Source organism: Budorcas taxicolor, chromosome 24 (assembly GCF_023091745.1).
Source record: "Budorcas taxicolor isolate Tak-1 chromosome 24, Takin1.1, whole genome shotgun sequence".
In the NCBI taxonomy this organism is placed as follows: domain Eukaryota; kingdom Metazoa; phylum Chordata; class Mammalia; order Artiodactyla; family Bovidae; genus Budorcas; species Budorcas taxicolor.
Window position 1 is genome coordinate 6,187,946 of NC_068933.1, and position 15,868 is coordinate 6,203,813.

General features: G+C 42.4%; 1 protein-coding gene across 2 annotated transcripts in view; it reads left to right on the top strand.

Moving 5' to 3' along the window:
• AGPAT5 (1-acylglycerol-3-phosphate O-acyltransferase 5) overlaps nucleotides 1-15,868 on the top strand; it is a 45,802-nt gene that overhangs the window by 11,302 nt on the left and 18,632 nt on the right. For both annotated transcript variants that reach the window (XR_008201473.1, XM_052661418.1), the window contains exons 2-4: nucleotides 890-959; nucleotides 10,433-10,548; nucleotides 13,805-13,894. Coding sequence is in view for 1 of the 2 variants with exons in the window: in XM_052661418.1 (XP_052517378.1) it covers nucleotides 890-959; nucleotides 10,433-10,548; nucleotides 13,805-13,894 (276 nt within the window). In the remaining variant the exon portion in view is untranslated. The remainder of the gene's footprint in view (nucleotides 1-889; nucleotides 960-10,432; nucleotides 10,549-13,804; nucleotides 13,895-15,868) is intronic.

Here is a 15,868-nt window from a genome sequence, read left to right on the forward strand (position 1 = left end):
TAAATGATTGATTATGAAGTATTTCAGACATGCAAAACTATAGAAAGACTCCTGTAAGGAGCACCTGCGTACCCACCCCCTGTTAAAGATGTAAAACATGAATGCTGGAGTTGAAGCCTACTGTGTACCCCTTACCCTTCTTGCAGCCCCTCTTCCTAGGGATCACTTGAACTCCATCCAGGGAGTTCTGTATGGAGTCGTAATAGAGTCCTAATCAGGATCCAAGTTTCCCCATTACTTCCCGGATAAAGTTTTCGTCCTTAGCTTGGTTTTCAGAAGACACTGCGTTCTGGCTCAGCTCTCGCTCCGGTCCTCCCGCGCCATCTCCCTGACTGCGGGCAGCCCCGGTTTGGCCCAGACCCTGCCAGGCGCACCCGTGCTGGCCCCAGACGCTGCCACTCCATGCCTTGGCTCCCCCTTCCTGATCATCCCTTCATCATCTCCCGTAGTGTTATCACACCTAACAAATGCTACTGCAGCTCTGCAGTTGACAGTTCTTTAAAATAGACTGTATTTTCATAATATTTGCGTTAAGTTTCATCACAGTTGCTGTGTGCACACCGGTGTCTCCCCCTGTAGGCTCTTTGAAGGACGATATACCTTATGAACAGGGTTTCAGATATTGTGAGAAATCAGTAAAAATTCCGGAGGATGACTGATCATTGTTTCTCTTAGTGACCATTAACCCTCCCTGTGCTCAACTTCTTTCTAGTCATATGCTGTTGTTGATGGCCTGTAAGGCTCCTAAGAGAAGTCTAATAGCTGGTAATCATGGATGACATATTCATGACATCATGTTTTTGTCAATGTTTTGCATTGTCATATTTTATATGTTACAGTAGAACATGTTTTAAAATATCAAAATAATGTTTCTCTTTTTATCTTTTAGATATTGCTATATGGAGATTTGCCAAAAAATAAAGAAAATATAATATATTTAGCAAATCATCAAAGCACAGGTTTGTATTTCATTTGCATTAAACTTGGGTCTCTCCACACACAGTAGAGAAGTAATTCAAAGTAATGTTCTGATATATTTAAATGGATTTTTTGTTGTTAAAACTTGAATTTTCAATGCAGATATTATATGTGACCTTGTATTTTTGTAATTTTACTGTTTTGGAAAAATAGGACTGTGAAAGCTATGAAATTTCCTTGTCCCTCTGCTGGGTGTATATAAGCTATTTTCTTTCCTTTTCTCTCTTTCTTTGACTGTCTCTTTAAAGACTCCTGTATTCTCCCTTTTTAAGTTTTGTTTTTAGAAAAAACAAAATGTTTGTGAATCATCCTGTATGAACGTTTTAGATTTTTTATTGTTAGGCTACAGAAAGGTTGTACCAATTTGTATTTATTCCTAAACACAGTATTATTTTCTGATGTCTGCAGTTCCTTTTGCTTCTTCAGATGTTTTGGTTTAATTGCCGCTTCCTTTTCTATCAGAAGAATCACAGAAGACTCTGGTCTCCAATATAGCAGGGTGTACTTTAAATTAGGTCAAGGTGCTTTAAAAAAAAATTTAAAAGCTTTTTATATTGAAATATTTGTAGATTTACAAGGATTTGCAAAAATAGTGCATAGACTCCCGTGACTCCATTGCCAAGCTTCTCCCAAAGGCGGCATCTTATGTAACTACGCTACAGTATCCAAACTAAGCAACTCAGGTACTTTTTAGTTCTCCAAGTACTCTAGTCAAAAAGACATCTGATTTCATTAGGTTTTCAAAGCTGTAACTGCTCTTGATGCACACTTCCTAAATTCCATTTTTATTACTTTTAAAATATAGTAAGCAGAAGTTCAAGACTGAAAACAGACTAATGAATGACTAACACCTGACTGGGAAATCACTGATGCCCGTGGCTGTCCTTTATCTTCATCCTGTCAGCTGTGTTTCTTCATAGTTACTTTCATCACTACCTGTACCTTCGGAAAGGTTGTAAAAGAGAGATGCCTTTTTCTCAACTTAGCTTATTAATAGTTACACTCAGTTTTCTAGGTCAAGAGTTGATGTTACAAAGTGAATAGGAATTTGATGTATTTGTATTTCCCTAATTTTATTACCCTAACTGCTAAGACAATTTGACTTAATTACATTTGACTTTAGGAAAGCAACCAGCCCTATGGTCAGAGTCTGTTTCTAACTCTGGTCTATATAAAGCAGCCTGACTTCCTCCTTTATTTTCATGCTTTCTCCAGTCACACTGAGCTTTTTATTAGTGACACAGTCTTGCTATTCTGGTCCTGCTGCTGATGGCCAATCTTTACCAAGGTTCCAACATCCAGATAAAAAGGATTTCTGGTTCTAGGACAGGGAGTGGCTCGTTTAGCCCATTTTACTTTCTATTGAGCCCCTGGTTAATTTCACTTAGAGCTAGGTTTCTATTTAAGAGGTCTCTCTTAAAATTCCTTGTTCAGGTTCCCTGCCAACTTGCCTTTTTCCAGGCTTCAATGGAAAGAGTGTTCTAGGGACAGAGCCGTGGGCCTAGCACAAACTTGTAGAGTGAGGACTCTGAACATTTCCCAAGGCCGCTGCTGTCCTTGGTGTGCTCACCGTGCGCTGGCCTTTATATCCCTCACTCCCAAGTGTGGACTTCGGAGACTGGAAGGGTAGAACGGGAAGTGTGAGGGCGGCAGTCAGTGCTGGCTGATGGGAAAAGCTGTGCGTCTCATGGCGAGAACCCGGGCTGTGCATGCCCTCACCTGACCTGGGTGCTGGCCCTGCACCAGTCAGCCGTTAGGAGTTGGGAGGGTTGCTTTTTGAGTTCTTTAAAAAATCCAGGGAATCCCCCGACAGTCCTGTGGTTAGGATGCTGCACAGCGAGTGCTGGGGTTCAAGCCTTGGTTGGAGAGCTAAGATCCTATAAACCGGTGGCATGGCCATGAGCATGAATAAAAAACCTGTAGCTTAGGAACATAACTAGACAGCGATTTTAAATTACTTTAGAATTGCAGGCTTCAGTTAGAATATGGGCACGTAAAATTCTGCCTATGGTCTGAGGTTCTGCAGACCCCTTGTTTATCCAGAGACGTGGGCCCTGGGCCTGCTGTGTCTGGGTGCCCTTTATGAAACCCTTTCGAGACCCTGAAAACCACCAAGTAAACTGAAAATGTCAGAAGAAAGAACATTTCAAAGACTGCTGTTGAGCTCAGACCTCACAGCTCATGCTCTCCCTTGGCTGGGCTGGCCACTGAACTGGCGTCTCAATCTGTCCCTCTGCTCCCTTGGTTTCACTTGTGGTGAGCCCTTGGCATCTCTGTGTTTTCCGTCTCTGTTGATTGACTTTTCTCCAGGGTCAGCAGGACTGCGGTGGCCGCTGTTCCTTTCCCTCCACCTTCCTTAACTCTCTGCTTTGAACACTCTGGACCTTTTTAATCTCATGAAACATTCCCTTCCCTTGGTCTGGGTGACATTTTCCTTAACTAACAGCGTGAATGGTGAGTAGACCTTCACTGAAAGGCCTGGGCTGTGGAGCCAGACCCCAGTTCATATGCTGTTATATAGCATGCTGTGTGTCTGTGGGCGATGACTTAGCCTTTCTGAGCCTGTGAGTCATGTCTACTGGTCAGGGCTTTTAGGCGGTTTCCATAACCTGGCTCTAATCTCACAGAGAGCCTGGCTCAAGGGCAGCCAAGCGTAGGAGTGATGGTGTTGATGACGGCTAATCCCCAGGTCACCTTGCATCCATGATAGGCGAGTACTTCACATGCAGGGTCCCTTTCAGCCAACACTGTGCCCTTAAGAATTGGAAACTCTTGTTCCATAGTAGCACAGTTGAGAAGTGCCTCACTTCTCTTGCTGCCTCTCCTCTGCCCTTCCCTCCTCTCTTCCAAGTTAATAATATAAACTGAGGCACTGCTTGGGCTGGATCACCATGGAAGAATTCTTACACAGCCGCATTTCTTGATCTCTTAATTAAGTTATTCATGCCAGAACACAAAATGTGATAGATATTAAGGTAATATCCCAGCCATCAGTAACTCAGCTGTAGTCTGGTGTCTTTTATCTGAAACCTAGTTGAGAATTTTAAAAAATTTAAAAAAAGATAATTGACTTGAAGAAATTGGAGGCACCAAGCTTGTGTGTTTTCACTACTTAAATGAAAGTCACACAGTCATGTCTGACTCTTTGCGACCGCATGGAATGTATAGTCCATGGAATTCTCTAGGCCACAATACTGGAGTGGGTAGCCTTTCCCTTCTCCAGAGGATCTTCCCAACCCAGGAATCAAGCCAGGATCTCCTGCATTGCAGGCGATTCTTTGCCAACTGAGCTATCAGGGAAGCCCTTTGACTACTTACGTTAGTTCCTAAAACTTTTTCACTAAATGTTTCAAAAGTGTAAGGGCATAACCCAGGAAGGTTCATTACAAACATAACGTATTTTGTAAGTTTGAAACTTTCTCCTTAGAGTTATTGGAAGGTGTATCTAGGCCATAGTATAGCCATGTGTGTTTAATATAAAAATGCGTTTTCAAATTCCTCCAAATTTAAAAAAATGGTTGTCCCTGAAAAAAACCAGATCTTGTTTTTAGCCTGTACCAAAATTTGTTACAGAATATCCCGCAGTCTGGAAACAATACACTGAGTTCTCCATGTGTTCTGAGTCTCTACTTTCACATTAGGTACAGTTTTGACAAACTTGATTATTTAGTTTCTATGGCGTGGTTAGGAAGAAGTCTGTTTATCAGTGTGTGTTTAATTGATTTGAATTAGAGGGGAGCGGGTAAGGAGACGACTTCTAAGGGAAGGTACACACTTTGGAGAAAACTGATAATTGATGTTCAGTAGAGTAGGTGTTGCTGCCTGACAGACACAGATGCTGGGGATCATTCATTTACTGTAGGGGACATCTTTCAGTTCAGTTCAGTTCAGTCACTCAGTCGTGTCCGACTCTTTGCGACCCCATGAATCGCAGCACGCCAGGCCTCCCTGTTCATCACCATCTCCCGGAGTTCACTCAGACTCACGTCCATCAAATCAGTGATGGCATCCAGCCATTTCATCCTCTGTCGTCCCCTTCTCCTCCTGCCCCCAATCCCTCCCAGAATCAGTCTTTTCCAGTGAGTCAACTCTTCGCATGAGGTGGCCAAAGTACTGGAGTTTCAGCATTAGCATCATTCCCTCCAAAGAAATCCCAGGGCTGATCTCCTTCAGAACGGACTGGTTGGATCTCCTTGCAGTCCAAGGGACTCTCAAGAGTCTTCCCCAACACCACAGTTCAAAAGCATCAGTTCTTCAGCGCTCAAGTCTTCTTCACAGTCCAACTCTCACATCCATTCATGACTACTGGAAAAACCATAGCCTTGACTAGATGGACCTTAGTCGGCAAAGTAACGTCTCTGCTTTTGAATATGCTATCTAGGTTGGTCATAACTTTTCTTCCAAAGAGCAAGCGTCTTTTAATTTCATGGCTGCAGTCACCATCTGCAGTGATTTTGGAGCCCAAAAAAATAAAGTCTGACACTGTTTCCCCATCTATTTCCCATGAAGTGATGGGACCAGTTGCCATGATCTTCATTATCTGAATGTTGAGCTTTAAGCCAACATTTTCACTCTCCACTTTCACTTTCATCAAGAGGCTTTTTAGCTCCTCTTCACTTTCTGCCATAAGGGTGGTGTCATCTGCATATCTGAGGTTATTGATATTTCTCCCGGCAATCTTGATTCCAGCTTCTGTTTCTTCCAGTCCAGCATTTCTCTTGATGTACTCTGCATAGAAGTTAAATAGGCAGGGTGACAATATACAGCCTTGACGTACTCCTTTTCCTATTTGGAACCAGTCTGTTGTTCCATGTCCAGTTCTAACTGTTGCTTCCTGACCTGCATACAGATTTCTCAAGAGGCAGATCAGGTGGTCTGGTATTCCCATCTCTTTCAGAATTTTCCACAGTTTATTGTGATCCCCACAGTCAAAGGCTTTGGCATAGTCAATAAAGCAGAAATAGATGCTTTTCTGGAACTCTCTTGCTTTTTCCATGATCCAGCGGATGTTGGCAATTTGATCTCTGGTTCCTCTGCCTTTTCTAAAACCAGCTTGAACATCAGGAAGTTCACGGTTCACATATTGCTGAAGCCTGGCTTGGAGAATTTTGATTATTACTTTACTGGCATGTGAGATGAGTGCAATTGTGCGGTAGTTTGAGCATTCTTTGGCATTGCCTTTCTTTGGGATTGGAATGAAAACTGACCTTTTCCAGTCCTGTGGCCACTGCTGAGTTTTCCAAATTTCCTGGCATATTGAGTGCAGCACTTTCACAGCATCATCTTTCAGGAATTCAATAGGAATTCCATCACCTCCACTAGCTTTGTTTGTAGTGATGCTTTCTAAGGCACACTTGACTTCACATTCCAGGATGTCTGGCTCTAGATTAGTGATCACATGATCATGATTATCTGGGTCGTGAAGATCTTTTTTGTACAGTTCTTCTGTATATTCTTGCCACCTCTTCTTAATATCTTCTGCTTCTGTTAGGTCCAGACCATTTCTGTCCTTTATCGAGCCCATCTTTGCATGCAATGTTCCCTTGATATCTCTAATTTTCTTGAAGAGATCTCTAGTCTTTCCCATTCTGTTGTTTTACTCTATTCCTTTGCACTGATCGCTGAAGAAGGCTTTCTTATCTCTTCTTGCTATTCTTTGGAACTCTGCATTCAGATGCTTATATCTTTCCTTTTCTCCTTTGCTTTTCACCTCTTTTCTTTTCACAGCTATTAGTAAGGCCTCCCCAGACAGCCATTTTGCTTTTTGCATTTCTTTTCCATGAGGATGGTCTTGATCCCTGTCTCCTGTACAGTGTCACAAACCTCATTCCATAGTTCATCAGGCACTCTGTCTATCAGATCTAGGCCCTTAAATCTATTTCTCACATCCACTGTATAATCAGAAGGGATTTGATTTAGGTCACACCTGAATGATTTAGTGGTTTTCCCTACTTTCTTCAATTTAAGTCTGAATTTGGTAATAAGGAGTTCATTATCTGAGCCACAGTCAGCTCCTGGTCTTGTTCTTGTTGACTGTATAGAGTTTCTCCATCTTTTGCTGCAAAGAATATAATCAATCTGATTTTGGTGTTGACCATCTGCTGATGTCCATGTGTAGAGTCTTCTCTGTGTTGTTGGAAGAGGGTGTTTGCCATGACCGGTGCATTTTCTTGGCAAAACTCTATTAGTCTTTGCCCTGCTTCATGCCACATTCCAAGGCCAAATTTGCCTGTTACTCCAGGTGTTTCTTGACTTCCTACTTTTGGATTCCAGTCCCCTATAATGAAAAGGACATCTTTTTTGGGTGTTAGTTCTTAAAGGTATTGTAGGTCTTCATAGAACCATTCAACCTCAGCTTCTTCAGCATTACTGGTTGGGGCATAGACTTGGATTACCATGATTATTGAATGATTTGCCTTGGAAACGAACAGAGATCATTCTGTCATTTTTGAGATTGCATCCAAGTACTGCATTTCGGATTCTTTTGTTGACCATGATGGCTACTCCATTTCTTCTGAGGGATTCCTGCCTGCAGTAATAGATATAATGGTCATCTGAGTTAAATTCACCGTTTCCAGTCCATTTTAGTTCGCTGATTCCTAGAATGTCAACGTTCACTCTTGCCATCTCCTGTTTGACCACTTCCAATTTGCCTTGATTCCTGGACCTGACGTTCCAGGTTCCTATGCAATATTGCTCTTTACAGCATCGGAACTTCCTTCTATCACCAGTCACATCCACAGCTGGGTATTCTTTTTGCTTTGGCTCCATCCCTTCATTCTTTCTGGAGTTATTTCTCCACTGATCTCCAGTAGCGTGTTGGGCACCTACTGACCTGGGGAGTTCCTCTTTCAGTATAATATCATTTTGCCTTTTCATGCTGTTCATGGGGTTCTCAAGGCAAGAATACTGAAGTGGTTTGCCATTCCCTTCTCCAGTGGACCACATTCTGTCAGACCTCTCCACCATGACCCACCCCTCTTGGGTTGCCCCACTGGCATGGCTTAGTTTCATTGAGTTAGACAAGGCTGTGGTCCTAGTGTGATTAGATTGACTAGTTTTCTGTGATTGTGGTTTCAGTGTGTCTGCCCTCTGATGCCCTCTTGCAATACCTGCCATCTTTTGTTTCTTTTACCTTGAGCGTGGGGTATCTCTTCATGGCTGCTCCAGCAAAGCGCAGCCGCTGCTCCTTACCTTGGATGAAGGGTATCTCCTCACCGCTGCCCTCCCTGACCTTCAATGTGGGATAGGTCCTCTAGGCCCTCCTGCGCCCGTGCACCCACAGCTCCTTGGACGTGGGGTTGCTTCTCCCGGCGGCCGCCCCTGGCCTCGGGCGTGCCGTTGCTCCTCCCGGCCGCCACCCCTGGCCTCGGATGTGGTGTAGCTCCTCTTGGCCGCCGCCCTTGGGGCATGGGGTCCTCCTGGCTTCTGCCCCTGACCTCCGACGTGAGGCAGCTCCTCTTGGCTGCGTTTAGTGCTTGCAGCTGCCCGCGATTAGTGCGCGGGTCGCAGCCGTCTGCGCTTGGACATCTTTGCTTCCCTCTATTTAAATGGGGAGAAGGAAATGGCAGCCCACTCCAGTATTCTTTCCTGGAGAATCCCGGGGACGAGGGAGCCTGGCGGGCTGCCGTCTGTGGGGTCGCACAGAGTCGGACACGACTGAAGCGACTTAGCAGTAGCAGTGACAGAACTTAGAGATGTATTAGTTGTACCTCTGAAATCATCAAGGAAGTTAAATGATGAATGGTTAAAAAAAGGAAGATTTGTACTGATTGATAAAACATTTTTCCAGAAGGATAACTTTGAATGTTTGAATTGGCTAAATCTTCTGTGGCGCACTCTGTCCAGCGTGGTGCAGTGTGTAAAGGAGTCCACACAGCGGAGAGCTCATCCTCCTGTGCTCCTCGGAGAACTGTCCTTTTTGGTGGAAACTTGATGATAAGGATCCCTCTTGGCTGCCCCCTTTTTATACTTCCCATCTCCTCCTATTGGTTGTATCCTGTGCAAAATAGAGCTTTCCTGCCACCCATCAAGAAAGGGAATGCAAATGGTCATACACTCAAGGCCAGTTGACAGTTGCAAGTTACATAACAACAGGCTCTGTTGTGCCTGTCTTTCCATATTCAGTCTGTTACAATCAGATATATTTATGTATAGGATATTTATGAGCCCTTAGTGGGCCCCTAGCTTTCTAAGGTTACTTGAGGAAGCCCCGGTGGTTAGTTTGTATCCCTGTGTGCCCAGGGGGCGTGTGCAGGAGTTGGAAAGGTCTCTCTGTGAGCTCTCTTGGTTGTGTCTGGGTTGGGCTTTAGAGATCAGCTTGCATCCTTTTTGGCTAGGCCACCCCTCATGGCTCCTGCGTACCTTCCTACCTAACAAAAACATATTTCTCCAAGAACCTATTCCTTTTGCTCTCATTCACCTGACCCTGAATATACCTGTAATCCTGTGACTGAATCCTTTCACAGATTCTTATCAATGTTTTTTCAAGTATACCTATCTTCCAGTTCCTCTGTAGATACTAGAACAGTCTCCCTCACATTTCATTTTTATCATTTTCATTCTTATGAAGAAATAGAATAGTTTGCAGCCATTTATTTTCAAATCAGATTTCTCTGGTCTTCAAGACTCTATTGTTTGCTGTCTTAACTTCATTTCATTTTCTCTTTATCTCTTTAAGTCATCTCCTGTTTGGCATCTTCTTCACCCTTTGCTGGTCCCTGTTTCTTTGCTTTGGGAAGGAAGGCTAGTTTCTCTGTTCAGAATTTGTTCTGCTGGAAAGATCAATTAACAGCATATCTCTTCCTACAAGTTTTTTGGGTTTGGTATTATCAGCTCACTGGTGGGTTTTTTTTTTTTAACTGCTGCCTTCTCAGTTTTGTTTGTTTGTTTGTTTGTTTGGTTTTTACCATTTAGTAATAACATATCTACATAACTAGAGTTTTTTACATAGTAAAAAGAATACATATGTGCTCAGGATAGTTGTAAACTTTGAGACTTCTTTGTTTTGAATTCCGTTATAGCCTATGATTGTGTCCTGAAAGTCATTGGTGAACATAAAACATCCTTGCCTTTTGTTGAGCATATTAGTCTAAATGGAATATTTTCTTGAACGTGACAGCTTCATTTAGCCAGTCTCTGCCTATCATTTCATGTTTTCTAGACTTTAAGAATTAGGGAGGCTTATCTGATTCTTTGTTCCTGCATCATTTGTGTTACTTTGATGGTTTATGGTTTTTGCATATATCCCTGAAATAAGAAGCTTTTAAGAAGTGTAAAAACAAACCTGAAAAAACCCACAGAATTTGTATTTTTCAAATGTCTGGGGTTGATTTAAAGAAATTTAAAAATTCTACTAGTAATATTTTCAAAGCACGTCTTTGTAACAGTCTTGAGAAGAGGCTCTGCTTCTGTGGCAGGGATCACTTAGGACTGATGGATTCTGTCTTTGCAGTTGACTGGATCATTGCGGATATTCTGGCCATCAGGCAGAATGCTCTCGGACATGTGCGCTATGTGCTGAAAGATGGGCTCAAGTGGCTCCCGCTGTATGGCTGTTATTTTTCTCAGGTACTTTTTTCCATGCTTCTTTCTTTCTATATGTATGGATGTTTTAAGTTTTTTGGGTTTATTTTTAATGGGTTTACCAATTCATTCTAAATTAATGTGGTTCTATTTGGCATTTTTAATGGTGTGTATTTATATATATATATGTCTGATTACCCAAATTGTTAAATAAAAATTGCAAATGTACCAAAATCATATAAAAAATTTTAAAGATAAAAAATGTGATGGACCCTTAATAAATTAAAAAGTAATTGTCTGTAGGATATAAAAGAGTAGTGGGCTATATATGTAAAGTACCTAGCATGAATGTCAGGTACATAATAAATATTCAGTGTATGTTATTTCATAAAAGCCCTTTAAAATCACATCATAACCATCAGGTCATGAAACTATACAACAGGTTCTTTGATATTCAGAAGGGGATTACTAGCATTTTTCTATGCCTTTTCTGAATAAATTATGCAATTTTGGGGGGGCTTCTCCAGTGGCTCAGCAGTGAAGAATTCGGCTGCAGTGCAGGAGACACGAGTTCGATCCCTGGGTCGGGAAGATCCCCTGGAGGAGGCTCTGGCACCTCTCCAGTGTTCTTGCCTGGACAATCCCATGGACAGAGGAGCCTGGTGGGCTACAGTCCATGGGTGGCAAAGAGACACGACTGAGTGACTAATACAGATACACTTGGAGTTTTCTAAATGTTAAGAATGAAATTTGTATGGAAGACATGCTTGATAATAAGACTTTAATACTCGATTAAAGAAGAGAGGCTAAAGTTACGGTAAGCCCTGAAAAGATAGAAATCTGGACGTCACCCCTTGGACAGTCTATGCTGCCCACAAGTCCCGTGATCAGAGTTCCTATGGTGTTGGAGGTTAGAGTCTTGACTGTCCATTTCCTCTTTCTTTTCCTTATTTCCTTCTAAAGGAAAATAAAATCCAAATATATTTTGATAAAAGTATTTTAAACTATTTCGTTCATGTATCAATGGGAATAAATCAAAAAGTGGTGGACTTTGTGTTACCACTCAGTCGTGTCCGACTCTGCAACCCCATGGACTGTAGCCTACCAGGCTCCTCTGTCCATGGGATTCTCCAGGCAAGAATAGTGGAGTAGGTTGCATAACTTTATGCCAGGAAGTGAGATTTTCTTTTAAGCGGACTTGTTTTTTACAGTCTGTATGAAGCAGAAATAATGCTGTTCAAAAACAGTTACAAGCAAAATGTGAGGAAACAGTCAAGTTTTCTTTTTATTTTATCTCTGGTGGTGTATTTTAAATGCTTTGTTGTTGTTCAGTTGCTCAGTCCTGTCTGACTCTGCAGCCCATGGACTGCAGCACACCAGGCTGCCCTGTCCCTCACAGTCTTCTAGCGTTTGCCAGGTTCATGTCCGTTGAATCGGTGATGCCATCCAACCATTTCATCCTCTGTCATCCTCTTTAATTTTAATATATAGATATTCAGAAAATTAAACATTTCTAAACCACCAGCTTGTGAACATTGACAGGTGTAGTTTACCTTCGAAATTCAGAACAGAATCCTCTCTGCTCCCTCGTCCGAACAAATACAGATGTTTTGGGAACCTTACTGTTGTGTTTAACAAAAAAAAAAATCGAAAAGGCACTAGAGAGCTTTTGCTCATTTAAGCCCTGTGAGTGTAACTAGAGATATGTGTGACAGCTGTGACTGACCTGAGCTCTCTACACTTTCTTCCACTCTGCTTTCAATTGTGACCATCTTTATTGTAACACGTATCCATTCTCTTATATTACACTCGTATACATATTCTGCTTCATCACTAATCAGGGAGTTCCTAAGGGAAAGATAGCTGGTCTTCACTTCTGTAGCTTCTGTATACCTGGGAAAGAACTCAGATTTTTTTTTTTTTAATGAAAATTGAGTTTAATAAGCACATTAAGTGATTAGTAGGAAATAGTGTGTGAAGAGGAGACATAATGTCATTGAAAGCTTGGGGAAGTTTCACATTGCAGTATATGTTTCCTGTGGCTCTGATTCTAAAGAGTTTGTGAAGAATGACTTTATCCTCATGGGTTCTCTCAGTTTGGGTAAGTACTGCTTACTTACGTGGGTAAGTACCTGCACTCTTAGAGCACTGAGTTTCTTTTCTGTACTCAAGCAAGTCAGCTGATGTGTGAAGGAACCACGTTCAGAATCTAAGGCCACCCTTCGCCTCCTCTATATCCTGTCCCCTCCTTGCTTCTCTTTATTTCCTTTTACTCATATTCTTGATTAAGACAAAATCAAATTCAGCCAGTCCGTTAATTTTACAGATGAGTTCGAGTTAGCATAGAGGAAGACAAAAAAAGACTGACCTGATGCAAAGTTTCAATGACGTGCACATATGAGGGTTAACTGAGGTTATCTTAAATTTTATGAGGACCTCCCTGGTGGCTCAGCGGTAAAGGATCTGCCTGTCAGTTCAGGAGACTTGGGTTCTGTCCTTGGGTCGAGAAGATCCTTTGGAGAAGGAAATGGCAACCCACACCAGTATTCTTGCATGGGAAGCTCCATGGACAGAGGAGCCTGACAGGTTACAGTCCATGGGGGTCACAAAGAGCCGGACACAACCGAGTAACTAAACAATGTTTATGATGGTGTTTGTATTAGCCCGCCTGGGCTACCATAATAAAATACCACACTATGACTTAAACTACAACAGAGGTTTATTTGCTGCCAGTCTGGAGGCTGGAAGTTAAAGAGGTTTCTCTTGAGGCTTTGGTTTGCAGGTGGCTGTCTTTTCCCTGTGTTTGTCCTTTACATGACTTTGTGTCCTAATCTCTTCTTACAAGGCACCATTCCTATTGGATCAGGGCCCACTCTTATGACCTCATTTAACCTTAATTATTTTCCTAAAAACCCCATTTCCAAATATAGTCACATTTAGGGGTTAGGGCTTCAACATAAGTCAGTGGAGTAACTGAGAGCTAAGATCCATCTGATTGAATTTTTGATTCGGAAAAAGAAAAAAGTGTTTTTAAGGTAAGAAAGCATTTTTAATTGACAGCAGAAGTAAATGTTTGTGACGTTTCCTATGATAAGCCACACCTGGTTTTATTTGAATTGTACTGAAAACACAGAATTCAGCTAATGTTATTTAAAGGCTACTATTTAAATGTATTCAATATAACTTAATTCCTAAAATGTAATTTTATTCTTCACCCCAAAGTTAACCCTTTTGATGCCTGGTCATTGGACATCTTAATAGTAAATATGTTTTTGCCCTCTTTTTTTTTTTTGCATGGCAGCATGGTGGAATCTATGTAAAAAGAAGTGCCAAGTTCAATGAAAATCAGATGAGGAAAAAGCTGCAGCGCTACATCAGTGCAGGAACTCCAGTAAGATTACGCTCAGTTTTATTTTTTTTCTTATCAACTCTCAATTTGTAATTTAAGGATTAAAGTAGCATTTAAGAACTGTTCTGAAAATCTATTATCCCATGTGTAATAAATAATTCAGAGTTTTGGAGGCAGCAAAAAACCTTCGAAATATAGGTAAGCAGTTATTTTTGGCCGTCAGAAAGGTTGCTGCAGGTGATTCGATCCTTTCCGGGTGGTTGTCAATATTGACCTTAAAGAGGAGTAAGGAGAACATTCGGTGTCTTTAGTCTATAAATAGAAGCAGAGCTGCCCTTGTAACGTTACACTTGAGCTTCTTACGAGCTCCTCTGACTTTTCTTCAGCCTCAGGTGGAGTTTTAGAAGAACGACTGTTTTCTGTCAGTATGAATTTGGATTTCTTGTATCTACTGAGTTATTTGAAAAGTCAGAAAAAGTATGAATATCTGCAAATGAAGAATCATTGCATGTAAACATTATTTTATGAAACCTTGTTGCCCACAGAAGAAGCCTCAGCATTCTCCTTGCAGAATGCTCATTGCTTCCCTGTGGCTCTCCGCTCCCTCTGAGGGCAGGGCCGCAGGGGAGCCGTGCCTCCCCGAGCCTCGTTCCCCGGGGCCCTGTGTGGTTGTCTGTCCTGGTGCTCAGAAACGTAGCTGACAGGTTCAAGTTCTCTTTTTCCCTTCCTCACCGCCTCTCCCCTCCTCCTCCCCCCAGCTGTCCTCTCTTTCCACTTCCCTCTCTCTTCTCTGTGGCTCATGGTGCCTCCTTTCCCTGTGTGCTAGGTGATCTTTGTTTGCTGTTGATTGTATTTGGAAAAATTATTTGCAGAAATCAGCTCGAGCATAAGATGAAAGAGAACACTGGCATTTGTTTTAGCCCCGTCTCTGGAGGCACCTCTCCCTTGGGCCCACCCAAGCCCATCCTGAGCTTGAGGCTACCTGGACCACCCAGGCCGTGCCGTGAGACAAGACCTTCTGAGACCTGCGTGACTGCCTGGCTTACTTTTACCCCAGGAGTGTGGCCCTTCTGGTGTTCCCTTCACTTCTGTTTCACTCACTGTTTCTAATAAGATCTGTGGCCTTAGATTTTTGTTCCCTCACTTTTTGTATCTCTTAGAGCTAAATTCTGCTCTGGGCTTACTTCTGCTTTTCTGTGTTTGCGTTAGTTTTGATCTTACATCTTGTCAGCTCTTGGATGCTCTTAGGATGACGTTACATCCAGCTTTCTAAATTGTTTTCAATAGGAAAGTCAGTGCAAAGAGCCTGCTGTGTGCTGTGCTTAGTCGTTCAGTTGTATCTGACTGTTTGCAACCCCATGGCCTGCAACCTGCCAGGCTCCTGTGTCCTTGGGGATTCTTTAGGCAAGAATACTAGAGTGGGTTGCCATGCCCTCCTCCAGGGAATCTTCCCAACCCAGGGATCGAACCCAGGTTTCCTGCATTGCAGGTGAGTTCTTTACCAAGAGCCACCAGGAAAGCCCAAGAATACTGGAATGCGTAGCCTATCCCTTCTCCAGGGAATCTTTCCAACCCAGGAATTGAACCAGGGATTTTTGACCAGTTGAGCTACGAGGAGAGCCCTCAGATAACCTAGCCTTTCACTCTGGGCTCCCAGAGAGCATTTCTGTTTTTCAGGGGCAAGGGTCTAGTGTTTTGGTGGTCAGGCAGTGCTGCTGAGTGATGGATGCCAGGCTCATGAGGCAGCACAAGGGGCTGTCCCTTCAGGTCACTGCAGGGATGAGGCCACTTGCATAGAATCTGGGTGGTCGCTTCACTGTTTAATATTTCAGTGCTGTGAAACAGATACGTATTTCTCAGACTCTTTATTAGGCTCTTCTGTTTCTGAAAGTTAATCACATAATTGGCAAGGTAGAATGTATTTATAAAGTCAACTTCCATGTGACTTAATATTCCTCACTGAAATCAATGATTAATGATTAAATCAGCTCTTATTCACCAGTAGTATTATTTGAG